Source organism: Heterodontus francisci, chromosome 23 (assembly GCF_036365525.1).
Source record: "Heterodontus francisci isolate sHetFra1 chromosome 23, sHetFra1.hap1, whole genome shotgun sequence".
Classification (NCBI taxonomy): Eukaryota; Metazoa; Chordata; class Chondrichthyes; order Heterodontiformes; family Heterodontidae; genus Heterodontus; species Heterodontus francisci.
Genome location: NC_090393.1, coordinates 10648138 through 10674341, shown reverse-complemented (window position 1 = coordinate 10674341; position 26204 = coordinate 10648138). Strand labels below are relative to the sequence as shown.

Below are 26204 nucleotides of genomic sequence, written 5' to 3'. Positions count from 1 at the left end.
CAGATCCTTTCCATTTCCCCCACAAGTTCGCTCAAAAAAGATTCCACCGTTCTTTTGTACTCTGAAAACAGGCGCAAAGGATTAACATCCTAACCTGGTACGTGAGATGCAATGATCGGCAGGGTAACTCCAGGCGAGGAAAGATTTACCTCAGCAAAGCTTTTTCCCAATTGTCTGCCTTCTGTTGATTTAGCGACTGCGGGGCTTTTAAAAGCCACAGTTGCACGCTAGACAATGCACTTAGGTTAAATTTTACTCTGTTTCACCTCCTCTTCCCCCTCATCGAAATATCATATCAACAAATCGCTACTAAATCAGATTGTCAATTAGGCGAATTCATTGACCTAGCTAATTCACCTCTAACCCCACCCCCCACCTCTCTTATTTGTCTTCCTTATACCAAACTTGGAGTTAAATTGCGTTTACTTTAGGTCAGGCAGCCTTTCAGGTGATTACTGATGCTCGTTATCTGGTTAAACTATCAGTCTCCTCAGGAAACTTAAAGGGTCATGAATCACTCTTGATAGTGGACACGTGAATGGGTAAAGAAAAGTTTGGAGTAGTGCTGTTGATTAGCCTATTAAAATGTTAAGGCACAACAAACACTTAATAAAAGGCACATTAACTGTAGCAAATCGCGTGTATCTACACACCTGCTTAATTAGGAAGTGCGACTCAATGGCAAAGGCTTCACGGCACAGAAAAGGTTATTTTTCTAACCCAGGCATCTTTAACAGACACACAATGGGACCGAAAACAAAGACGGACCACGGTGCCACGTTTTATTTAAAAAAAGAAATCGCAGACAATGAATTATTGTGTTCGTTACAGGATGTCTCTTGTTATGAGCGCTCGTGTCCTTATTGCCAAAAGAAGTTGAGCGCTTGCCCAATTATCCAAGCGTCTATAATATCAGTCTTTACAAAATATAAATTCCAGTCAGCCTTTAATTGAGGTTTAGTGGACTAATACCTGGAATGGGTGGGCTGTTTTATGAGGAAAGACTGGACAGGCTCGGCTTGTATTCGCTGGAATTTAGAAGAGTAAGAGGTGACTTGATTGAAACATATAAGATCCTGAGGGGTCTTGACAGGGTGGATGTGGAAAGGATGTTTCCTCTTGTGGGAGAATCTAGAACCAGGGGTCACTGTTTAAAAATAAGGGGTGGCCCATTTAAGACAGAGATGAGGATTTTTTTTCTCTCAGAGGGTCGAGAGTCTTTGTAATTCTCTTCCTCAAAAGGCGGTGGAAGCAGAGTCATTGAATATTTTTAAGGCGGAGGTAGATAGATTCTTGATAAGCAAGGGGGTGAAAGGTTATCGGGGGTAGGTGGAAATGTGGAGCAATCAGTTCAGCCATGAACTTATTGAATGGCGGAGCAGGCTCGAAGGGCCGAGTGGCCTACTCCTGCTCCTAATTCGCATGATCCAGAACAGTAGCATAATTCCAACTTTATTAGTTATTGTGAGGCTGACAGACACGATGGGCCAAATGGTTCCCTTCTGCGTTGTATTCTATTATTACAAATAACATCGTAAAGTATCCGTCATGAAGGTAACATAGAAATCGTAATTAATATAAGTTTCCATGTTTTGCGATAATATTTCAGCTCCCTGAGTTGTAGACACCTTGTTTGTGGGGAGTGCTTTTCAGATAATCTTCCTGGTTGGTGGATGCTAAACCTTGAAACGGACTTGAGAAAAAATATAAATTGTGAGAGAGGGGATTCGACAATTTCCAAAGAAACATGGCAAATATTTAGCATCTTTCACACAGAAGATCTGGACACGTGTTTTCCTTTTGTTTGTGATATTATCTGAATTCCTGCGAGTGTGTGTGAAACATCTTCTTCTGTCTAACTGCAGTGTCAGTGAAGATATTTCCATCGAGGGATTGCGAAACAACCCGACCTCGAGGGCATTATTTTGAATTGATTGTTTAATTTGATTAACCGCAGGCGGCTCCAAATTCATTATTGCACCTTGAAAAACCCTAATATTAATGTCGTGCACACTTGTTGATTGTGAGTGGGCAATGTTAGAACCGATGCCTTTTGATTGTGTTGTTATAGAGATTTTGCCTAATGCAGTCGGCAACGCTGAGATTTTATGGGATCCTGTTTTAGCAAAACGCAGATCCAATGTAGGATCCACATAACTGGCATCATTGCGGCTTTTCGTGGACACGAAGGTCAGTGAAAATAGGTGTGATTTTAGCAAACTGGTGGGATTTATTTATTGTTCGGCTAATATTTCTTTTATTTGAAATGCAAATTAAACAGTAGAGGAAAGTTCAGCCGTGTTTATGCAGCGTGGAAATGAACAAACCAGCAGCTCTTCAAGAACGAATCAAAGCGAGAACAAAGAACCACTGCCCACCCAGTTGGATAATAAGGCGCACACGGTTTTGACCTGCATTGTCTCCATTATTTTTTCGAAGTGATAACTACACTATACCCGCTTTAAAAAGATAACTTATTTTGTACATCCGAAATGTATTTATTTTGCGTTTACATATAACCAGAGATAATGTGCAAGTCTGGATGGAAGCGGCTCTAGAGAGGGGAAGCGTTTGGTTTAATATTCACAGACCCGATTGCACTCTGGTTTCCTCCAAAGGAAACTTCTTGGACATTTGCTGCCAGTAGAGGAAGAATACGCGGTTCTGATTCTCTTTCGCCGTTGCTGGGGGATGAATTATAAAATTCCACCTCGTTCTTTTTCCTGCAACCATATTAACTGAAAGACTATTGGCATTAATGAAAAGAGCAGATTTTAAAATAAGTGTTTCAGATTTTCCTATCTATGTTAAATGTGTGTTAAATATCCTGTAACACCGATGTCAAAAAGATTTATATGCACGTCAAATACCTTGGCTTGGAATTAGAACGGTTCCGATTTAACACTGGAGTTCATAGCGTGATGCAAATGATCTGGTCGGTTCCTTTGCCTGGATAGCTATTTTTGCATCTTGATTTTTTTCCCTTAAGGGGAGGGAAATTTCATCTTTCTTTAATAAGTAAACACGTCAACTTCACTACCTGTCAGCACTGTCTGTCGTTCCGTTCTACATGTGTTAGATTGTTATCAGGTAGCCTTTGGCCACCTTACAGCTGCCATAATGCATTCAGTGTCAGGATTAATGACGTATATTTAGCTTCTTGGGACGTTTCACTATGTTAAACGCGCTGTAAATTGCAAATTCTGATAGTACCAAGACGACATTAAAATATGTCCCAAACCCACAGCCTCAATATAGTATCTCATTGTAAAGGTTCTACGGAGATTCAAGTGGAGTGTGCTGAGAAGTGGTCCGCGATATTAACGATATTAAATACAAATTCGATGCCATAAAATCGATATAGTTCATCTAGCTTCTATTACGAACAATTCATGACATACTCTCGTGAAGAACGACATTTTACAATCCTTTAATTTCCCACTAGGTTAAAAAAATACACAAATGTTGCCTTGGTGTAACGATCAGCTGAAATCAGTTGAAATTCTCTACCAGCCAGTATGGGCACTGATTGTAAAGGCTACGCTTGGTGTGTAGAAAGGTCAGAACAGGAGATAGACATGGGAAATACTCTTACCAAACTTGTAGTGATATTTTTCTTCGTTGATACAAAGACCACTCAGGGCATATATATGTAGGATGTATTGACTGACAATTTGAGAAGACGGTTTAAAAATGTTTATTAGTACTGGTCCAACTGTTGTTTGTTACCTCCTCTGTTTTAGAAGCCGCCAGTCCATTTTTAAAGCATAAGTTGGATATAAAATGTTTCTATTTTCTAAATTCGCGACTGCAAATAATGGAATATGACATAATAAAAATGTAAATTCCTATATTCTGACGCAATGCCACGTTCCAGCAGCCTATGTATGAGCTAGCACCGTTTTATGCAGTTTATTTTACTGTGCTATCTCTCTTTCCTCACTTATAAACTTCCGTCTGCAAAAAAATTTGTAGGCGGTCTCGCCTTTTGCTGCTTGTTTTACATAAGTTAACAGTGCGGAATTTGACGTTTTCAGTACTTGTCACGACGATTCATATTTCATCCTGTCAGTTCGACCGTCTCTACATTGGGGTTTCATAAAGGAGAGGAAAACAGATGGCCCTTGGTGGGGGGAGGAAATAAAAAATAAGGTATGAAATGTTACGGCGATTGGATCCAAGCTGAACTCGAACACCTGGTGCGGACAACCCAGTGTCAAAGGAACGCAAACTGGAAAGATAGAGAGACAGAGAGAACGAAAGAGGGAGGGAGAACATAACAGAGCGAATGTGTAAATATTTGACATGTTCTCCAGTGTTAAAGGAATCAGGAATGTATGATTCCGCTTAATCATGACAGAACTCTGATTGCAAGTTACAACTACACTTCTGGACCAGTCATTAACTTGTTACTTAACTGGGAGAGACCAGAGGAAGCTAAAAAAAAATGTTAATTTTCTTCGGATGAAAATTCCATTCTCCCTCTGCATATTGTATCAGAATACAGCCTTGAATTGAGCGTGTGTGTTTGTGTAAGAGAGAGGGGGGGTTGGGTGGGGTTGGGATAGACCGCTACAGTCGGCATCTGAACATTCAGCTGGAAGACCTGACGCTCTTAGCCAGGGATGGGAGTTTGCAGTACATCTGAAAACAAAACGAAGACACGTCCCGAAACCGCATGAAAGCAGAGAGCAGTGTCAGGAAGACAGTGCAATGGAGCATCTGTCACCTGCACATTGAAAACAGAGAAAGGGTGTGATCACAAACTTTACAGGAAGAACTCAAACGTTCAAGTACATAAACCCCACGTAAGTGTCGCAGTCTCGTCAACTTTACCATGTCCCTGTTTGCAAGCTCGGGTTGCAGTTGTAAAGCAGTGTGGATCACTTGACGTTATTTGAATAGCGTTACAATAACAATTTAACCTGTTATTTGGAAGATCGCGGCCTGTTTGCTGTGCGGGACACAAAATCAACCTGAAATTAACAAGCGATCACTTGGGGTTGGGGTTGGGGGTGGGGGGGAGGGGGGCGGGCAGTGTGGGTTAGTGATCGGGATGTTTCAAATGAAGCTTCAAAACTCTACTCGAATTAAGCAACACAAGTCATTCGCTCGCTTTGGCAGTCACGGGTTAATCCGGAGTTAGATTTACCGCTGCTTAGTTGCAAGCCTGGGTCAATTTCATTTGCATCTGAAGTTCATTACGGGGTATGTGCGGCCGAGCGAGGTGTCTGTGCACATTTGGGAGAAACAAGCAGAATTGGCGACTCCGGCATGTTATGCTCAGACTTGTCTGTGAGTTTGAATGTAAACTTCTAAAATCTCTGCACGGCCTTAGCACTTCAGCTAAATAGAGCCCAGAGTCTGATATGGGCTGTCAGTAAGCTGACGAGTTGGCAGACATTGTTTAAAGGCTAATATAGATCCAGACCAGACTGATCCCGCATGTTTCTGGTTGCAAGTGGACCTTTAGCTAAGTTTTTGTCGAAGGAAGAGATGAAGCTTTAACTGAGAGCTAATCCTATTATAGACCCCGCGCCAGCTGAATATAAAAATGTAAGCAAATAATAGGAAGGATCCGACCCTGGATGCTGCAATAGCGACCTCCCCACCCCTCACCCCCACCCCCCAATTCTGTGCTGTTCTCCTTTATGATAAATGAACGTTACCAAATCGCCTTCTCACAGTAAAGCCACTGTTTATTTGAACGGTTTTGAGGGTTCCCAGTTTCAACATGACAGTAAAAAAAGCACTAGCCCATTAATCAAGCTCAGTTTTCAGTTTAAAGATTTCATTTATAAAGGTCCCATGTCAACAATGGGAGTTCCTGTTCCGTGCATGCGCTGGTAGGCAGCGAAGGATTTACTTCTCGGCTAATTTAGACGGATTGTATGCATGTTCCAATGGAAGAACACGCGTTTAGCATTAGTGGGCCATTTACAATGGACAAATATTACACTGAGAATGTCCGCTCCAGTTTAATAATGCAGCCTTAAATTCAAACCTTGAAACGTATATGAAGTGTACGAAACGGATAATTTAGTGCATTATATTTTGGTTATATTGCGAAGGCCTTAGGATTGAAAACAGCGATTGCTTAACTTGCACGTCTATTGGGTATGCTAGAAATGTGTGAGATTGCGGTATAATGCACATGACGCACAATACAATTAAACTGATCATTAATGAGTCAACTAAAACTTTGTGGTTAAGGTAAAATTGGTGCGTCACTGAGAGAGACCAGAGGTACGCGCACAGCCAATAGAAAGGACCGCAAAAAAGCAGCATTTAAAGGACATTCCTGAGCCCAGACCTTGGGGAGTTTCAAGAAGGTTGGCAAAGAATCTGTACCGAAAGAAATGTTTGTTTATCACCAATTGCAATGTAAGTATTACTGTATTCCGAACAATAGTGCCAACTTGTTCTAAATTAAGAAGGGTTTCATTAATCATTTCTGGCAATGTCTAAATAGACTGACCTTGATTGAGAATTGGCAACAGCCTTTAGAGTGTGGTTTACTTATTTAAAAGTATTACTTTTCCAACAAGATCTCTTGTGTTTAAAGATTGTTTTCTTTGCTTGGAGTTTCTCCATGTTGTTTTCCGTCAATTGCCCTATAATATTAAGGAGTTGGGTGTAGTACAGGTATAGCGTTGGTTTAAACTGGAAGAAAGATCCAGACCCAAAGAAAGACGATAACTTGTTAGAACTACTCAAAAATTGCTCGTTTTTCCCCCTTAAAAGTTGAATAGTAAAACGTCCCTGAGTTACTGTGTCAAATCACTGCATCTCTGGACAATAGTTGCTATACCGCGACTGGCACATCGACTATATCGCACTTAGCCTGTGGCTGTTCGGCCCTGGCCTGGATGCGGCCGGCTCACTGGGGGATCCCACTAAAAGACTGGTTAAGCAGTTCCTCTCTACCCGGGCAATGCATTTTATCTTTTAACGCCTGCAGAGTCAGAAAAAAGGCACTTCCGACGTGGCAATGATTAAAAGCGTCGGCTTTGGCTCGTACATTACACAGACAGAACATGAATCACCTTGTCTTTCTTATCTGTAGAGTTTTGCTTTCAGCTACTTTAAGGAGTAAATACTTCAGTCAGACCTCGTGCAGATTTAACGCCCTTTTCTTAATATCCGAATAAACCTCGATGGAGGGATTGAGGGGAGTAGAAGCCACGATCAACATCTACCAATTGATGCTTAACGCAGATGAGACCTTTTCACAAAGTGATCTTAAAATATGTCTACATTATGAAAACTGTTCTTTGCTTCGGAGCCCAGGACCGCACATACAAGGGGATAGGGAGGACCCGCTTACAACGGGACATTCAACCATGGAAGGGAATCCTATCTCGTAGTTTTAAATAATAGCAACAACTTGACAGAGTAAATGTCCCACTCCAGGAGTAGCTGCCTGGTGCAGTCCCCTTTGTTAACACGAGACAAGAATTGGACATGTTTTAAACTACAAGCATGCTTTAACTCGTTAAGGACAGGTGGCTTTTTGACAATATCTTAATACAATATATTGTTGTAACAAGCAAAAAACACTCTGGATCTCTTCTAATATTTTTAAAACAGTGGAATATGTTGATATCTAACATGATACGGAGAAGATGGAAAATTCTAACAGTGCATGATTAACTTGCAGCATCCGTCCAGCAGGTCCGTATCGTCTGTATCATGCAAGGGTGGACGCTCAGAACACCCTGAGTCAGAAACAATGTTAGCACAGAACTCCCACCCGTTATTTCAATGTGAATAAGCGTGTTGGGCAGATATTAGGACTTTTTCCCTTTCAGTCAACCTTGTTCATTTGAGTCTAGGAGAGAGTCCTGCATCTCCCTCAATTCTGCCGGCCTCGCTTCTATGAGAAGTAAGTGGTTAAAATGTCTTTAAATCAGAAAAGCAAGGCCAGGTGCCGCTGGGGAGGTCGCTTTCTTCGGGGGCTGGGCTGGAACAGTTTTGTTTTACCTTAACAGATTGAAACTGGGCCGCGCTCTAACAACTGACTCCAAAACAAAAATAGCTCGAAAGTTTACAGTTATTTTCAGATCGTGTTAATTTGATAATGAAACACTTGAATTCACTTACTAAGGAAGTGTAAACAGTACAAGCAGTATGAAAGGCAGTGTAAGATTAGAAGCATTGGGTAGTGAAATTTCGCAATTCCGCTATTTTAATTAAATATAGTTTTCTCGAATATTAATGCTTGGATTAACACCGGGTTGATTGCTGACGGTATTGTAGACGGTCATGACTATGTACTTACTAACTCCCCTACCCCCCACCGAACCGGAAGCCAGAATTCCCAAAACATTGATCTGAATTGGGAAGTAGTTTAGATATTTAGCTGTTAAGGGAGAGAGAGAGAGAGAGAAATGCAGGCGATCGAGTCTAGTCCTGACGTGTACTTTGCTTCAGTGCTGTGTGCTCACATCGTCCTTGTTATTGTTACAATCCAACGTGGAACTGAACTTCTCCCCGGGCGGGAACTCATGGGTCTTGATGAGAACTGTGTAAAAAAAAAACTGCCTTCTCATTTCGCCACTAAAATGTTGGATTGAGGTACTTTATTACCGTGGAATAAGTTAAAATACATGGGTAGCTAGACTCACGCTGACCTGCATTGACTTGACAGGTTTCGTACCCGTGAATGTGTCAGTATCACATTCTAGGTATTAGTTTGCAATTGTACAACCGTAAATCCTGAATTACTCTCAAGTGTGCAAGATCTGCGATAAACCGAGAATGGTATTTTTGCTCTTTGCCAACCCCGAAAGTATGAATTTGTTTGGCGTTTCTGTTAGAGAGGCAATCCAAAGCCACCTTTACACTGTGAAAACATGAGAAACTGTTCAAGTTTAGTGGAGATCGGCAGACTGAATGAATGCAGCTAGGCGGACATCCGCAATGACGTAAATTCTTCACTGCCTGTCTTCTGGCTGGATTTAAATGTTTGCTCTCTGATTGACAGCAACCTGTTCAAATAAAATATCACATGGAAAGCACATTTCTAGCAATGCACGGGGTGGAGGCGGGCGGCGGGGGGGGGGGGGGGGGGGGGAGTGGGTTGGTGGCAGAGGGCGGGGAGGAATCCGTCGCTTTTGACATTTTCCTTGCTGTTGCTGGTTCATTTAGTTAGGTACGTCTGCAAGTTCCTGGTGACATCACCCAGGCGGCTGGAAATGGGAGAGCTGAGCAACTCGCAGTGCCGTTTTCGGGCTGGGGGTTAGCATGCGGAATGGAGCTGCTTAAACACACAGTGCCCCCCCCCCCTCAAAAAAAATGAACACATCTTTAGATGAATCGGCCAACATATTCGAGGCAATAACGGCGCCTATCTCCAGCACAAAACAAAGTCGCCTGGGAAAATGAAAGAGGACTGTAGGATATTGAACACCCGGAGGGCCCGTTCCATGTAACTTTTTATTTTGGAAAAAGGGGAAGACAAAAACAAACTTTTTTTTTTAAAAAACGCAGTGAGATCCGTGGCTAAAAAGGTTTAAACTCGGATCTCTTGTTCTGTTTGGTTACAGTTTTGTAAAGGGGAGGAAAGAAGGAAGGAAAGGGGAAATTCCAGCGCTTTTACAATCTTCTCCTATGGACGAAAACAGTCCTCTCTCTCCCAAGGCAAATGCTTTCAGTATTGCCTCTCTGATTTCAGCGGCCCAGCAACCAGGAAACGAAGCGATCCTGCAAAGTACTGCACTCGGGAAGCACTTGGATCACCCTCTAACTTGCAGTAGGATGCATTTTAGCACCGTGACAAGGGACATGGAAGGTAGGTGATCGCCAAAGCGCTTTTGCAAAGTTTTATATATCGATTAAAGAAAGCTTGGTTCGAAGGAACTTCACTCCCACACGTTTTCCGAGCACGATTACGCAATTTCAGTAACGTGTTCGCCGCGTAGACTGGGCGCCGCGAATCGCCAGTGTGTCACCGATAAGCCGATATGAAAATCAGACCTGGTGTGTGTCTTTTTTTAAAATGTTCAGTGTGAAATGTGTCGAAAACGTCCTCTCCCCTCCGCCCACCGCCCCCCCCCCCCCCTCCCCAAACAAAAACATTGCGCTGGTTTTAACTGTGTGGGGTTTGGGGTTAACCTGACAATCAGCCCTTATGTCATTTATTTATTGATGGTGGATCCGTGTTTGTTATTGTCTGAATGGGTTTCCAATGCAAACGCGGATCCCCATTGTTTAAATGTTTTTTTGTGTGTGTGACCGACGTCTCTCGTTGCCCCCCGCCCCCTTCCACCCCACCCCCACTTTAAGTGATGGGTGTCGGAAAGACCATTTAAAAAAAAGGCGCAATGCTCTGTCAATCAGAAGTCAGGTCTTCGTCCCAAGGCGACGAAATCCACATTACCTGTAGGTCCTTATCTAAATAGAAAAAAACAGGAACCGGTTTTGATGGCGAGGGGAGGCCCTCCGCTAAAGATAAGAGCTCTCAACTAGAGTTGCGCCACATTGGTGCAGCGCAGCGCTGAGTGCGGTGTCATTTGGGTTAAGCTGGTACTACAGAGCGGAGAAGGAAAGGCAAAAGGAAACAGAGAGAAAAACAAGACGAGAGAGAGAGAGAGAGGAAGAAATAGCAGCGAGGAAATATTTAATTATTTTTGGAAAAGAGAGCCAGGGAAAAATTAGGAAATGATCTCGGCGATCTCCAGCCCCTGGTTAACGCAACTCTCTCATTTCTGTGATGTTGCAGCCTTCACTGCCAACAGCATTAGTAGCTTGAACTCTTCCGGGGGTTATCAGCTCTCGCCTTCTCCCGGAGACCCCGGTCCCTACAATCACGAAGCGCACTACGAGCCCTGTCCGAGCGCCCAGCACAACAGCTACAGCAGTTTCGGCAGCAGCGACACGGCCCCGTCCTCGCTGGCCAACGCCGACTCCTCCAGCTGCTCATCGGCCACCTCGTCCAGCAAAGCACCGGTCAAGAAGAACCCGAAAGTGGCCAATATTACGGTGCAGCTGGAGATGAAAGCGCTATGGGACGAGTTTAACCAGCTCGGGACCGAGATGATAGTCACCAAAGCGGGGAGGTAAGGATCCCGGCACCTTTTTAAATACACAGCCGCCATATTTTACAATTGTGTCCCTGTCTTTTCTTGCCAACACGAATGTTCTTTTTTCAGCCTCAAATTAACTTTCGGAAAAAAGTCCCCAACTTTCTTTATTTTTCGAAATTTTTTTGGGCTGAAGCCTTGTAACATTAGTGTTTACAATTGTCAATCGGGTTTATTAATGTGCCAAAAAAAGTACAAACTTTCCCTCTGGGCATGTTTCACCAATGATATCAAATGAAATCAACCCCGCTCCAATGCATTATTTTAAACTTTTGAAAACAGTCTGGCACATAAATTCCCACCACTTAAATCCAGGGTACATCCTCGCAGTTTCGATTGCCCATTAGATTTATGGTGCTTGCATTTGAAGTCCATTAAAAGCTAAGGTTACATTAATTTCCTAAATTCTGCCTTAAATGCCCCCCTCTCTTGCGGAGCAATCTGAAGTGATCAATGAATGCAGCGATGTATTTAAACGGCACTGAAAGCAGAATACAAAATCACCTCACTTACATGCTGAGACTTCCCTCGCTGCAATACTGGCCCACAACTCGGATAGCCTATTAATGATACAAAGTAATAATACTGTGTATACACGGTGCTGAAGGGGGCCGCCTGGGTGCCGGACAGGGAGAGCTAGATGTGAAAATATTGAACAAACCGCATTACCCCGCGGTGAACTGGGGCGGCTGAGGTTAGTTAGGTATCAGCCTTCTTTCATTTAATCAGATGTGCAGGAATGGCATTTTCTTCCTTTCACGTCTTTCTCTTCAAGAGAGGATGTCGCACGAGCGAGAACTTCGACCTGGGAGATTGTGAAAACAGATAAAAAGGGGAGCAGTTCTCCACTCTGTCTCTGACTTGCCGTTCCTATTATCGGAGCGCTTTGTGTACACTCGGCCCCACTACTTCATGATGGATCGAGAAAACACACTGGCCGTGATTTCCCCAATCCAACCACCCCACAATCCCACCCCCTCAGCAGCTGTAAACCTGCAGAATGTCCTGTGTGCTGTGGGTCTGCTTATGCAGGGAGCAGAACACTGGGCTCAAGTACTGAAATATTTGCACTAAAAGATCTGTGAAATATTTTTGAGCTTCTGCAAGATGTTTATAACATTCTTAACAAACTAAAACCTGGTTGATTCCTGTTTATAATCTGTGGGCGTCTCGTCTTTAAAACGTGTCAAGATAGTTAACCCCTGGAATTGTTGATTCCTTTTGGATCTGTAGATATTCCCAACATACAGACAGAGGAACCGAGAGTTTAATATTTAAATAAAAAGTCAAGTCCATTTTGAATTGGAGTGAAGCTCTGACAGAATAACATAACTAGCAATTTAAAAAAAAAACAATTGTTGCACAGTTTGTTTTGGGCGTGTGTGTTGTACTGGTAATGCAGTTTTACAAAAAAAAAATTAATAGTAGTTTTCAATTTATCAAATCGAAATAGTTTAAGATCTCATTTAAGCCGGTCGTGCTATTTAAGCTCCAGTCTAGTGTACATTTATGAAGAGGGAGCCGTAACTGAAATCCGATCGAGTGGCATTGATCCCACAGACTTGTAAATTACCGAGAAATGTTCAGCTTTTTAAAAAATGCAAGGAAATAAAACAGCGCATATCTGGGCATGATTTGAATAGGGAGATCGTTTCCCTTTCTTTCGGTCCTTTCAGCTGCAGTGTGCAATGTTTTTATAGCTGCACTCAGCTTGTTCATTTGTTTGGCGGAAAATGGCGGTTCCAGGGAGGAGGGGGTGAGCAGCATTAATATTGGATTAATAGGTGTCCCATGTCTATCTTGTCTTAACTCTGTAGAAGCCTAAGGTTTAAAATATTTTTACTTTGAAGTCAGTGCTCTAACGTAGCCAATTCTTTTAATGTACTCATCGTAAGTTTAGTAAATCTGAATATAGGTGTTACATTAGCTTATCTTCTGTTGTGCTTTGAGCTGTTTGCCATAATAGCAATCAGTATGATGGCACCAACTCAAAAGATTCTGGCTCATTGATGATTTTTCTGCGCTCGTCTATATTATAACCTGGCATAAAATCAATTTAATCCGTTTAACAACTGCCAAATATGCTTGTAGTTTTTTGGACTAGAATCGTAGAATCTTGTATTTGTTGAGGGATATTTTTGTGCACACTCGACTGACATTTTTTGTCAAGCAGCATGTAAAAAGACATTTGAAGAAATGGAAGGGTGTGGGTTTGTTTTTGGAATGATTCGGCCACTGAACGTGGATGGGACAGACGATAGCTGTTAAAATTCCTCCACGGTGTGTGTATTTGCAGCTAATAAGATAAATATAAAATAAGCTCTTCAAAACAAAACCCTTTTGCTGGCTGCACAATACTGGGAAAACGATAAGGAATGGAAATTTTTGTTCTTGCCAAGTCTCTCAATCTGTGAAAGCTTTTTAAAAAAAAAATTAACTAACCAACTCCGTAGTGTGTTACTAATTTATGTCTTTGTTTCAGGTCAGTTTAGGATGAAATATAAAATTAACTTGTACATGTGACTAGGACACTAAGCGTTATGCAAAGTCGTTATAAACATTAAATGGAATTAAGCATAAAGTTCGTCAAATATATATGTATGCATTTGTCTTTTGCATATATTATATTTCCATATATACTCATTTATATATTATGTATATACCACATGATATTAAAATTCACAGCAGTACACTCAAGTTATTTAAAAGGGAATGCAAGTTACAGGATTTTTCGTCCAGTTCATGAAAACTATTACACGGGTGACAAGTTATCCATTTTTTTCGAGTACATTTACTCAATTGCTGAACTACAACTTTCAATTGACAAAATCAGATTGCAGGAAAAAATGAAACAAGAAGGAACCCATTGTAAAATAAAGTGTCACCACCCCGACGGATAAAGTTAGCTATTGCAAAAGTAGAACGTTTACTGTCAATCTCTGAATGTTATAGTCGTTGACCAAGCCGTGCTACTTCCACTACATTTGTCCTTTTAAGTTGTTCAGTGAACATAGGCCTCATTCAGGTGGTGATGCCGCCAGGACAGTGAACTCGGTGCTTCAGCCCTGCACTGGTGTCTGCTGCTTGTGTGTAGTTTTCTGTTTCTGAATCTTTCGCAATGAGTGCCGCGAAATATCTTGTTCGAGAGAAAATTGTTTATAGATATTCAGGCGGGGTGAGGAGTTATATCATGGGGACTTTGTATAATTTAATGTCGCTCAGCTCGCGGAGATTTAGCTGTAAATAATACAGGGGGTTTCTAAACTCAATTGGAGAATCATTCCGAACGTGTCAGCGAGACAGGAAATTAAATCAAACGGCTAACTATTGCCCCGTAGGCTGAACCGTAGTAAACACCCTGCCATTGTAATTTCCAAAGTTAGTGAGTCAAAACTAAGGCAGTGTGCCTGAATCACAACTCAATTAAAATAAAATGTGGTCTACCAGATTTTATTGAACGGTTTCAATCGGTTCATCTCCAACAGACACTGCAAGGTTCAGGAGAAGACGATGTATTGATTCGCTCAGACCTGTGCGGCCAAAGAAAAGTTGTTTAGGGGAAAACAAGGGTATACTCGTAATGCAGCAACAATTGAAAGCTACAGGATAATATAACCTCCAACGGAAATGCAAACCCTTAAACATGTCCTGTGTAAGGACCAAGGGCAAAAATTCACCACTCATCAGAATGGTAGAATGTTACTGCCAAGAAATAGGCCATCTGGCCATGAAGTGTGCACGCCAGCCATCTAGTCTAATCCCACTCTATTGGTCGCTGCTCCTCACCTTTAATGTTAACAGCAACCTTTTTGACAAAAGTGCACTTCGCTTTCTTCAATTAAATGGGGAAAGAAACCTAAAACCCTGCCGAGTAAAAAATAGATCCCCACACTTTTATCTCAAGATTTCACTATCCGGAGACGGGCTGTGTTTTGAAATCGCCCCTCATTTCATTAATTTCTAATTAATTCTGTTGAGCTATTACACATTTTCTTACGTGAGAAATTGTCAGATTTAAAATTCGCTTATTATAAATCGTGTTTTAAATTGATGTTGGAGTTTAAGAAAATAAAATATTAACCCTTATACCCCTACACACTCTCACATACCCCTACACACACACCTACATACACCCCCTACACACACCTATACACACACCCTTACGCACACACCCCTACATATATCCTCCTACACACACACACCCCTACATACATACCCCTATACACACACCCTTACGCACGCACAGACACACACTCACAGAGCAATGCCGGCCGCTTAATTATAGCAGTTCCATTCCGCATAGGCCAACTTTAGGGTTAGATGAAGACAACGTAATATGAAAATTCCTGTAAAATAGCCTCACATAACCACTAAGTAACCTATGACAGACATTCTTTTTGTATAGATATATTTTATTTGTATCAAAAGCACAGATCAGAATAGAATATCCTTAAATAATAACTGAACTTGAGTGGGTAAGGTAGCTGACTGAACTCTGGTAGACAGGTGCATACATAATTCATTTAATATTATGTTGCAGTAACCTAGTTTGCAATCTCTTAATTTCAATTGTTCACCTGTTGGGATCCTTTTATGGAGTCCCTCGATTTACCTTCTGTATTTATTACAAAATGATTATTTTATTTCACTTTAAAAATAATGGTTTATCAGATGATCCCAGCAAAACCTGGTCGTTAAAATTTTTATAAAGGCAAAATACTGCAGATGCTGGAAATCTGAAATAAAATAGAAAGTACTGGAAATACTCAGCAGATCTGGCAGTATCTGTGGAGCGAGAAACAGAGTCAACGTTTCAGGTTCAAGTTATTTTTTTACACTGGGCTCCTAATGAAGCAATACCCATTTCTGCACAAAATTATATTACAACTCACTGAGTATTCGCATAGAGCTGATTTCTAAAATTATTCGTCAGTTTTTAAAAAGAAAAATAGCAACAATAATGGAATCATTCGACAATCCCTTCGTTGTGTTGCCCTAACTTTCAAAGCAGGGACAAGGCTGCAGGCCTCTGAGGTTTATCACTAGATAGGTAGGTTTACACAGTCCCAGTCGGCAGTATTTTGACTCCATATTTTGGGAGAGTTGAGGAGTAAGCCATACGGTACTGAAGGTGGTTTGTGAAATGCAAGGATTTGGGTAGAATTCCAGGCAATGAGCGGAAGCATCTATTTATGAAATATGTAACTGGATTTCACCCAGATCGGAATTGAATGAGTAACAGCAACTATTTTCACTATTGGTTATATAAAAAAAACTTGTCAAGGTCCTTTACAGAGAGGGAATCAAGACTTGGAAGGGAGAGGCTGAGGTTCCTTTCTGTGACCCGCGAGCTGCCGGTGTTGTGTCTCTTTAACGGATCTTCGCCAATTGTTGACTGTGCGGTTTAATCGCCTCGCTCCTTTTCTCCCCTCTCATAGGAGAATGTTCCCGACTTTTCAAGTGAAGATTTTTGGCATGGATCCCATGGCTGACTATATGCTGCTCATGGATTTTGTACCCGTCGACGACAAAAGATACCGGCAAGTTAAATAAAACTTTGACAACGGTTCTTTAGCGGAAAAAAAAAGAATCCCAACTGCTGTTAGCATGGGGGCTGAAACAATTTCAGATGGACCTTCCTTCAAGGCAGCAACAACCTGAGAGATAAAAGTAACCACTAACCACGTAAAACACAAATCGCTCTAACATACAGTGCCAGAAACGCACTCTAATGCTGCTTTTGTATGTATATATACACTTTTATATAACAATTGCCCTATTTAAACACTTCAAACCTCAAGGTCATATTGCCCCACCCACCCCAGGACACCCCCCGGGGCTGTACGTGTGTCTTTTTTTTTACATTTAAACGGTGCATTAAATTGCAATCGCCTCGGTCTAAACTAGTTCAAGTGAAGCTAAATCAGTATTAACCTAGAGATGCGCAACAGGTTATTGCAAAGGACTGTTTCAGGTGTCATGAAGTTGCTATCTTATTATCCAAGATTGTTCATATACATGAGCATAGGATTGCATTTGTATCATAATTGGTCATTATTAAATGCACCATTAATTCAGCATTTTGCTCTATTTCCCTCATTACAAAGATTTATTTTTTGCTAAATCTAATCACAGCGCCTCCTCGCTCACATTGCTTGGTGTATCTTGTAAACAATTTGTTACAATGTCGAGGAGTTATTCAGCCAAAACAACTGCAGTAAATATTGACACAGGAAACAGGCTTGTTCTGATCTACAGTAACGGAGGATTTGAATGCCCTGAACAACGTGTGCTGTGGATGGTGTCTTTTTAATCGCGGCTTGTTTAAATGCAGGCAAAAAAAAAATGTTTCCATCCACAACATCGTGAGCCGAAGGGCCTGTACTGTACTGTTCTATGTTCTATGTAAATAAAATAGCCGACAGGCCTGAAATTAGAATTAATTTGAAGATCAGAGAGAAAAGTTCAAGGCGATACATGGAAAATGTACAGCACAGAGGGCAATTGTTACTTTATCCATATAAGAGTCTGCACTGAAAAGATTCTAAAGCAAAATTATTAGCAGCCCTCCCTTGCTCTTTGCGGCTGAAATAAAGCTTCCGGAAACCACTGGCGTTCCATTAAGCTATTGAGAATTGCCAATAACCAGCCCGACCACCGCCTATTGTGGCCGTGGTTTAAAATACAAAATAATGGATGGGGAAGGACAGTGTCCTTGGCCACACGCGGTTACAAGCGGGTTGGACGCCAACTTTCAGGGCATTTCACTGGCACTCCTTAGTTTCCATATACCAGTCTCCTTTCACCCGTGTTCATAAGGAATGTTCCTGTGGATTTTTGAAACTTATGAAATAAAGGCGCGGGATTTTTGCTGCGTGACTTGAGTTTGATTTGATTGCGCCCCGTATTTTCCAGAATGATACTTATTTGAAGAGAAGGCGCCACTCTCCTAGGCTTTGTTGCAAGTTTCTCAAAAAAATAAATTCCACGCCATCTTCTAAGGCGTTCAATGGATTTACAAATTGATGATTTAAACATTAAAGTAGTTGAATTAAGTCATGCTTTCTCAAGGAACACTTTGCTTCGACACTTTATGTTGTAGCAGTTTTAAACGTTAAAGGAGACGCATAAAAATAATGCAGAGAAAAAGGTTAGAAATGTTTTTATTCCGTCTGGCATATATGCATATTATATTGATATTTTCGAGTGAAAGTAGAATATGGTGCTGGATAATGAAAAGATTTCTGTCGTCTTTAGTACCTAATCATATGTATGTTAGGGCAAGGGAATGGGAAGTTCCGTCACCGATTTGTATCGAAGTTTTTATCGCTTAAGAGCGATTTTAAGAACGCGCCTAAAGTTGCATATGGTGACTGCACAATGAAAATGTAAGATGATTATTTATTTAAGTAATTTAGATTTGACACTCGTTTTCATAAAGAATAATATGCACGAACTGTTGTTTTTATTGTGTTTTATTTACTAATCTTCTAGTTGTTGTCAATAATGACAGTATAAACATGGATCTCGGTATATTTTCACCAGAAAGGCTTTAGCCTCTGAGTCTAAAACATGAAGAGGAGATGATGGAACCCCACAATTATTATGTTTCCTTTTTTGCATTTTAATTCTCGGGACAAGTTATCGCGCCTTTTATGAAAAAGAGCAGTAGAAATTCTGACTCGCTCCTCAATTGAAACCTGGTTCACCTTATAAATTAAATGAATCTAACAATTGCGTTTTTGGCGCTCCGTGAATTAATTGCCTGTGTTTATTTAATTAGTTACTGACTGGGCTCATTCATTTTTGCTCCCTTTAGGTATGCTTTCCATAGTTCCTCCTGGCTGGTGGCGGGTAAAGCAGATCCAGCAACCCCGGGAAGAGTACATTATCATCCCGACTCCCCAGCCAAGGGCGCTCAATGGATGAAACAAATTGTCTCTTTCGACAAGCTAAAACTAACCAACAATTTATTGGATGATAACGGTCATGTAAGTAGGTTGAAGATTTACGTCTCGTTTAAATTATTTTTGGGTGGGCAGCTGAGACCCATGAATTTTCAAATAATCTTTTTTTTTCTTGCACACAGATTATCCTAAACTCCATGCACAGATACCAACCGCGGTTTCACGTCGTGTATGTTGACCCCAGAAAGGACAGTGAAAAGTACGCCGAGGAGAACTTTAAAACGTTTCTATTTGAGGAGACGAGATTTACAGCGGTCACGGCATATCAGAACCACCGGGTATGTGTATCTGGAGATTATTATTCATTATGGGATCATCCTCTGCCCTCACACTGACGGGGCTATAGGATTTCCAATACTTCATTCATCAAAGTTGTTAATGATCGATGACGATTTAGAAAGATTTTTTTTTAAATCCTGGAATGATCATTAATTTCCTGCAGTTAAAGGCCAGACTTGAGCGTAGTGTAGTGCAGTTAACTTGTATTTGAAAGTTGATAAAAAGGATTGGTCTCAATCTATTTTCTCGTAAACTGAACATTTATTAATTTTTGAAATAACGGGAACAACTTTAAAATGCTGGAAATCAGGGAATGCAGTAGTGGTCATTCAATGAATGGAGATCGACGTTTAAATACACGTTTGACGAGGCTGAGAGATATATAATGCATGACACTGCTTTAACAGCTGTAAATAAATCGGTAATCTTAACCAAACACAGGCCATGCGCCGTCTGCAGTGAACTGACTGAGGGGGGATACTTGAAATTGCTCTGCGTTGCAGTACTTAAAGGCACACGGCTGCTCTGGTCCCCTTCAGAAGTCAAATATACAGAATGGAAAATTAAATTTGTCTCCTTTAAATTTATTGAAATAACGTGAGGCGTGTCGAAACAGCTGTTTAAAAAAAAGTTAAACCAAAAAAAAAGGATTCATATTCTCCGTCTCGCTTGCATTTTACGTGCATATAAAATTGAAGCATGTCAATGTATCACCAGTGTCATGCCTTCGGATCTTCGCGCTAAATCATATTGTCATCTGTTGTTCATCTCTGCTTGGCATGCATGAATCCTGATTACAGAGAGCTTGGAGCATGAAGCAGGTTTTGAAAAGGCAGATTTGAACTGGCAGCTCCCGGTTGCCGTTTGAGAGTTGAAGTCTGTTTTGGAGAGTATCTGGGGAGAAGAGAACCCTCATTCCAGTGCATCTGCTCAACTCATTCCCAAAACTTCTGTGCGGAACCTGATAGCTGAGGGAGCTCAGCTCCAAATCCATAATGTTACACATTCAGCCAACCCCAAGGGCTCCCGACCTGCAATTATGACTATAGAAAACTTCCTAAAACCCACTGAGACGCAATTATCTGTGTAAATTCAAGACCCAGCTATTTTTTTTTTTCACGGCAAGTGCCTCGGCAAGAAGTGTCAATCAAAGCTGGTGCGGCTTAGACAAACTGGGCTATATTCCACTTTTAATGACAATGTTTTTGCCAAACCCCTGAAATATTAGTCTGTAAGAACTAGAATATGAAGAGATCTCTCAATACTGGTTTTGGCCTGTAAATCTGTTTCGGTTGGCTTTTTTTTTTAATGAAATACCGATGTGTAGCACTGTTGGCATGGTCCTGATGTCTGTGAACAGCTGTTCCAAGTCTGACTACCATACCTCCTGCTTTCCATCAGTTGACCTTTCCGTCTGCAACTGTCAATAACGGATTAAAGTTTGTTTTACAACCATTCCGGACATTTACAGGGACATATTTTAACCATGAATTAACAACAATATAAAATTTCGCGCCTGATCATATCTGCATGTGACAACACAGTATATGCGAGAGAGCTATTATTTAATAGTTTGCTACATTTGCAGGATGTTTAATGCAGCTGTATCTGTCGCTGTAATGTGATTCCTCTGTGCATTTAAACGAAGGAGAAAATGGCTATTGAGGCCATTAAAAGTGACCAATGTATGTTTTGTAGACTGAGAAACTCACATTTATCAGTCTGATTTATAAAGGCTGGGCAATCGGCATTGGTGTATAAAATGAATATTTTTGAATGCCCATTTATTCATAGTTTTATTACTTTAGATTGTACCTTTTATTTGGAAGTCAACAAACATATTGAAAAAAAATACAAAGATACAGCTCAGGTCACTCTGGGTACACGTGCAATTTTAACTGGATCTGGGTTCGAGGCCCTCAAAGTGCCACTGAAGGTACCTTAACATTTGAAGATATTTAAGAGGGATCACTAGAGAAGTATTTATTTTTCCACAAAAAAAATCACAGGAGTCAAACTTTTTGTTTAGAATTGTACACAACATTTACTTTCACCGTTGCATCTGCACCTGATTGAAAATTAGTATTTTTAATCCCCTCAGATAACACAACTGAAAATCGCAAGCAATCCATTTGCTAAAGGATTTCGAGACTGCGATCCCGAAGACTGGTAAGTCTGTTTCTTAAATTCAAGGGAATGACGAACTTTATTTGATATCGTGAGTGGATTTTTAACCTTTATTTATGGTTTGCAATTTAAAGAAAATACTTTTGCATGCATTTTACAAAAACAACACACAGTACCTGGGATTGATATAAATGTTCTCGAATGAACAGTTTTGTACCATATTTTAGGCCAAGGAATCACAGACCGGGATCTTTACAGTTAATCAGCGCTTTCGCCAGAAACCGAAACCCAGTGTCATCACCGCAACAGAACGGCAGCGAGAAAGGTACAGTATGGCGCCGCTCATTCTGTGTCACAAATACTGCTGTTAACACCGCCAAGCCCTGTAGTTTTTTTCTCTCTGGCAAGATAACTTAGTGCGACCTTTTAAATATATATATATATTAAAACACAAAAGTGACTTTTTTCTCGTATCTTTCACATCATGACGACATCCTAGAGCGCTTCACACAGCTTTTACCTTTTGAAGTGTAATTATGTAGATAAATCTTAGCGACCAGTTTGTGCACCGCAAGCTCCCACAAACAGCAAATGCGATGAATGGCCCCTTAATGTGATATTTGTGTGTATTGGTTAAGGGGTGAAATGTTGGCCAGGGCACTCGGGAGAATTCTCAGTTTTTTCTGGGATCTTTTATGTTAATGTGAATTAAATGGTACGTTTCCCTTTTGAATTCGAAGGACTCCGAGCTCCTCCAACTAGCTTGTTTTGTGTGAGTTTGGAGAATACATCTGAACCGTAGAATGGATAAATTTAACACTGTTTTCAACGTGAAGTGGGTTCTAACAATCAATGAGTGAATTTCAGTTCAAGATTACAGGATTAATGAAACAACTTTAATAACTCTAACAAAAACATGTCAAATTAAAACCCAAGAAACGGCGACATCCACTAGGGACGGTTCTGCGGCCACTTCTGGTTCTCCAAATTAGGCCGCTCAGACGCTGCAGTAAACACCCACTCAACAAGTGTGATAACTTGGAACGCACTGCCTGAAGAGGTGGTAGAGGCAGGAGCCATCACAACATTTGAGAAGTATTTAGATGAGCACTTGCATACAAGGCTACGGGCCAAGTGCTCGAAAATCGGATTAGAATAGGTAGGTGCTTGATGGCTGGCACAGACACGATGGGCCGAAGGGCCTGTTTCTGTGCTTTATGACTCTATCTCTCTGAGGCAGGAGGTTAGAGGTTCAAGTCCCACTCCAAAGATTTGAGCCCATAACCTAGGCTGTTACTTCAGTGCAGTACCAAGAGAGTGCTGCACTGTCCGAGGCTCATCTCTCACATAAGATCACTAAAAAGGGTCATCTGATCATTAACACATTGCTGTTTGTGGCATCTTGCTGTGCGCAAAATGGCTGCCTTGTTTTCTATATTACAATAGTGATTAGGCTTCAAAACTACTTTATTTGCTGGAAAGTGGTTTGGGATGTAATGGGAAAAGACACTATATAACAACAACTTAGATTTATATAGCGCCTTTGACCTAATAAAACATCACAAGAGCATTATAAAATAAAATTGGACACTGAGCCACATAAGGAGATATTAGGGCAGATGACCAAAAGCTTGGTCAAAGAGGCATGTTTTAAGTAGCGTCTTAAAAGAGGAAAGTGAGGTAGAGAGGCGGAGAGTTGTAGGGAGGGTATTCCAGAACGTAGGGCCTAGGCAACTGAAATAAGCTTAAATATAAGTTCCTTCCTTACCAATTGGACAGAGCAGCTAAAGCAAATTCCCCATTCTTAAATGCTTTATTTTCCTAGCGGCCATATTGGTGATTTTACTCTGAGAACAGTTTTTTTCTTTTACATCCTACGTCCACTTCAATACAATTAAAAAAAAATCTAATCTCAGATTTAAAAAGAAAGAAAACTTTTGCCAGAGCACAATATTCAGAAAAGGAACGGTCTAGTGGTCAAATAACTTACACATTTCTTGCCGAGGATTACATAGCAGAGTCTCTTTTCCCCCGCCCCCGAGGTTTGTAAGGAGTCGCCGTATTGAGACGAGTCAAACTAAATTATTCTATTATAAACTCTTTCCTCGCAGTCTCTCGCTGCAGGGAGAATCGTTTTTGCTGGCCCTTCCTATCCTTGTATTGCCCAAGAGTAATGCATGTGCCGGACAGATACGGTGCGAATGTAACCCCCGGTTGCCTGCCTTCTCCCCACACCCAATGATAAGGTCCTTATATTATTTATCTCGGAAGGGATAGAGGCTGAGGTCGCTCTGCGGGATCAGAACCTTATCCCTGCTAAACTCAGCGAGCACTAAGGCACACTCAAAGCCCATCCCACCATCTCCACATTTTAAAAAAAGCTACATTTTTTTTTACGCTGGTCCTGCTAGTAACGTTACTCTACATAATTAATCTTGGTTGCTTTTTTCGACAGGCATAGTTAATTACAAATAACATTTAGAGGCTCGAGCATTAAAATAACGATTCAGGGTTCATGTTTCGTAACAAATTCCATTCTGTGTTAACGTTGCTTTGCATTTAATCCAGAACACAATTTATGAATTGTATTTCTTAGCATTTTTAAGCGGGGGACAGTTGGGAAAGCATTCCGATCTTTTGTCCAACTGTTCAGGGCAGGAATGGTTTGCATAAAAGAACTTTGAATTTACAACAGTGAAACAGGCAAATCAGCCTAATCGGTCTGTGTTTCATTTCCACAAGGGCTCCTCCTGCCTACTCATCTCACCCCATCAGCATATCCTTCTATTCCTTTCCCCCTCGTGTGTTTAACTAGTTTCTCCTTTATTCTATTGACTCCAACTCCAAGTGGTATTGTGTTCCACATTCTAACCACTCTCTGGGGAAATAAATTTCTTCTGAATTCTCTGCTAGATTTATTAGTGACTTCTCAAGTCTACGGTGTCAAACCCTTTCATAATTAAACAATTTGAGAATTGCTGAAAATAGAGACACGTTGTCAAAGCTTTTGGTCTTGCACTCATCAGCACAGTACACAAGAATAACCAATGTAAGGGAAAACAACAACTTATACTGCATGAGAGTGCTAATTGGTTGGCAAGTGACATTGGTTACATTGGTTATTCTTGCGTACTGTCCTGATGAGTGCAAGACGAAAAGCTTCAACAACATGTCTCTATTTTCAGCAGTACCCAAGTTCTGTACTACCAAACGACTAATTTAACAACGCATGATTTGATAAGTTGATGAACTGTGAGTCGAAATTCAATGTGTGCGTCTCTAAAGCTTGGCACGTTGTATTGGTAGATGCAGACACCAGAGGTGACTATGACCGGACTGCCATGCACCCGGAGCATCCTCATCAGCAGCAGCTAATGTCCCGGGTGCTGAGTCCGGCTCTCCCCGGCGGACTACATCCGCTCACCCGGCCAAGCCCTCCTCACGAACTGCGGCTGGATCCCCACACGCAGTCGCCGGACAGCCTCCACCACACCTACAAGTACCGTTCATACCACGATGCTTACATCGGTGCCAAAGCCAGGCCGAGCCCTTACCCGCTGTCTGGCATAGCCAGCCATGGCTACCATCACATGAACCCAACTGCAAACATGTACCCCGCCAGTGCAGCGCCCACTAATTATGACTATGGGCACAGATAACATCAAGGACTTCATGCTATGTACTTCTTTTTAAAAAAGGAAACTATTAATACTGCGAACTGAAGAAGATGCGCAAATAAAAGGGGGAATTATCTGTCTCATTGCTTTAATTGAACTGTTACCAACATTTGCAGTTCAAAGGAGGTCCATGCTGTTGGAACTCAGATTGTGACTGTGCGGAGGTGATTGATAGCCCACTGACCAATCACAGTGCAGCTGGAAGGAGGGCTCCAGTCGCGATTGCCTTGAGTGGGTGGGTTCAAGGGCAACTGCTATTGTAGTGTTGTGATTGGTTGCTTTCTTGATTGATTGACGCGGCGCTTCACCAATCAGTGGCTGCGCCGCGGTAGATTGACGGCCATGGCCAAGCAATTGGGGAAAGGCATGGGTGGGACTTCTTGCCTCCCATTGGTTCCAAGAGCAGCCTTGTCCCACCTGGCAAGTGAGCGAAGTGACTTCAGCGAGAAGACTGCACTGATAACTGTGGATAATAACGTGAAACAGCAACTGGAGTTTTATTTTATTTGTGCGGAAAAAGTTGTCGAGTTGCACTTTCAGCTTTGAGAGAAGCCATATGTTGTTTATTACGGGGACGATGGCGACAATTTCACAATGGCACGAACTTATCCAATTAGCCACGCAGTTAAAGGCTTAACCAGTTTCTGTGTTTCTGTATCATTCAGGCAATGGTCGTTTGATTGTGTGTTAATACCGGTGGCCATGTAGACAAATAAAATGAGAGCAGCACATCACAATCCCTGTGCATTAAGTATTACATTTTAAACGAAAATAAGAAATCATTTCAGAACCCACCATGAATTATCGTATTTCGCTCAGATAAGTTATGCAATGCAAGATTAAAGCTACCTACTGATCCAAGCATTTGTAATATTCTAATTTAATATATATATATATATATATTTCTCTAGTTTTGTGTGCAGATTGAAACTAAATATTATATTTGGGAAATGGATGCGAGAATGTATTTTACATTTATTACTGTGTTACTCTTAAAATGCAGGCATCTGCGATCAGACAATCAGCCCTAACCGAGGCTCCATAGCGTTACTTCTATGCCGGGATTTTAA

At 41.3% G+C, this 26204-nt stretch overlaps 1 protein-coding gene across 1 annotated transcript; it reads left to right on the top strand.

Moving 5' to 3' along the window:
- The first annotated feature begins 9612 nt into the window (after positions 1-9612).
- On the top strand, positions 9613-25116 carry tbx1 (T-box transcription factor 1). Its single transcript, XM_068055542.1, has 8 exons — positions 9613-9793; positions 10724-11060; positions 16523-16624; positions 18904-19075; positions 19174-19329; positions 21432-21499; positions 21685-21782; positions 24764-25116. The coding sequence occupies exons 1-8, from the start codon at positions 9613-9615 to the stop codon at positions 25114-25116; spliced, it is 1467 nt and encodes a 488-aa protein (XP_067911643.1).
- The last annotated feature ends 1088 nt before the right edge of the window (positions 25117-26204 follow it).

Bases quoted from the DNA above. Each gene is read 5' to 3' on its own strand.
- tbx1 (XM_068055542.1), top strand. From the start codon at position 9,613: ATGGACGAAAACAGTCCTCTCTCTCCCAAGGCAAATGCTTTCAGTATT. The intron at 11,061-16,522 runs GTAAGGATCCCG...CCCCTCTCATAG, and splicing joins ATAGTCACCAAAGCGGGGAG to GAGAATGTTCCCGACTTTTC. The intron at 16,625-18,903 runs GCAAGTTAAATA...TGCTCCCTTTAG, and splicing joins GTCGACGACAAAAGATACCG to GTATGCTTTCCATAGTTCCT.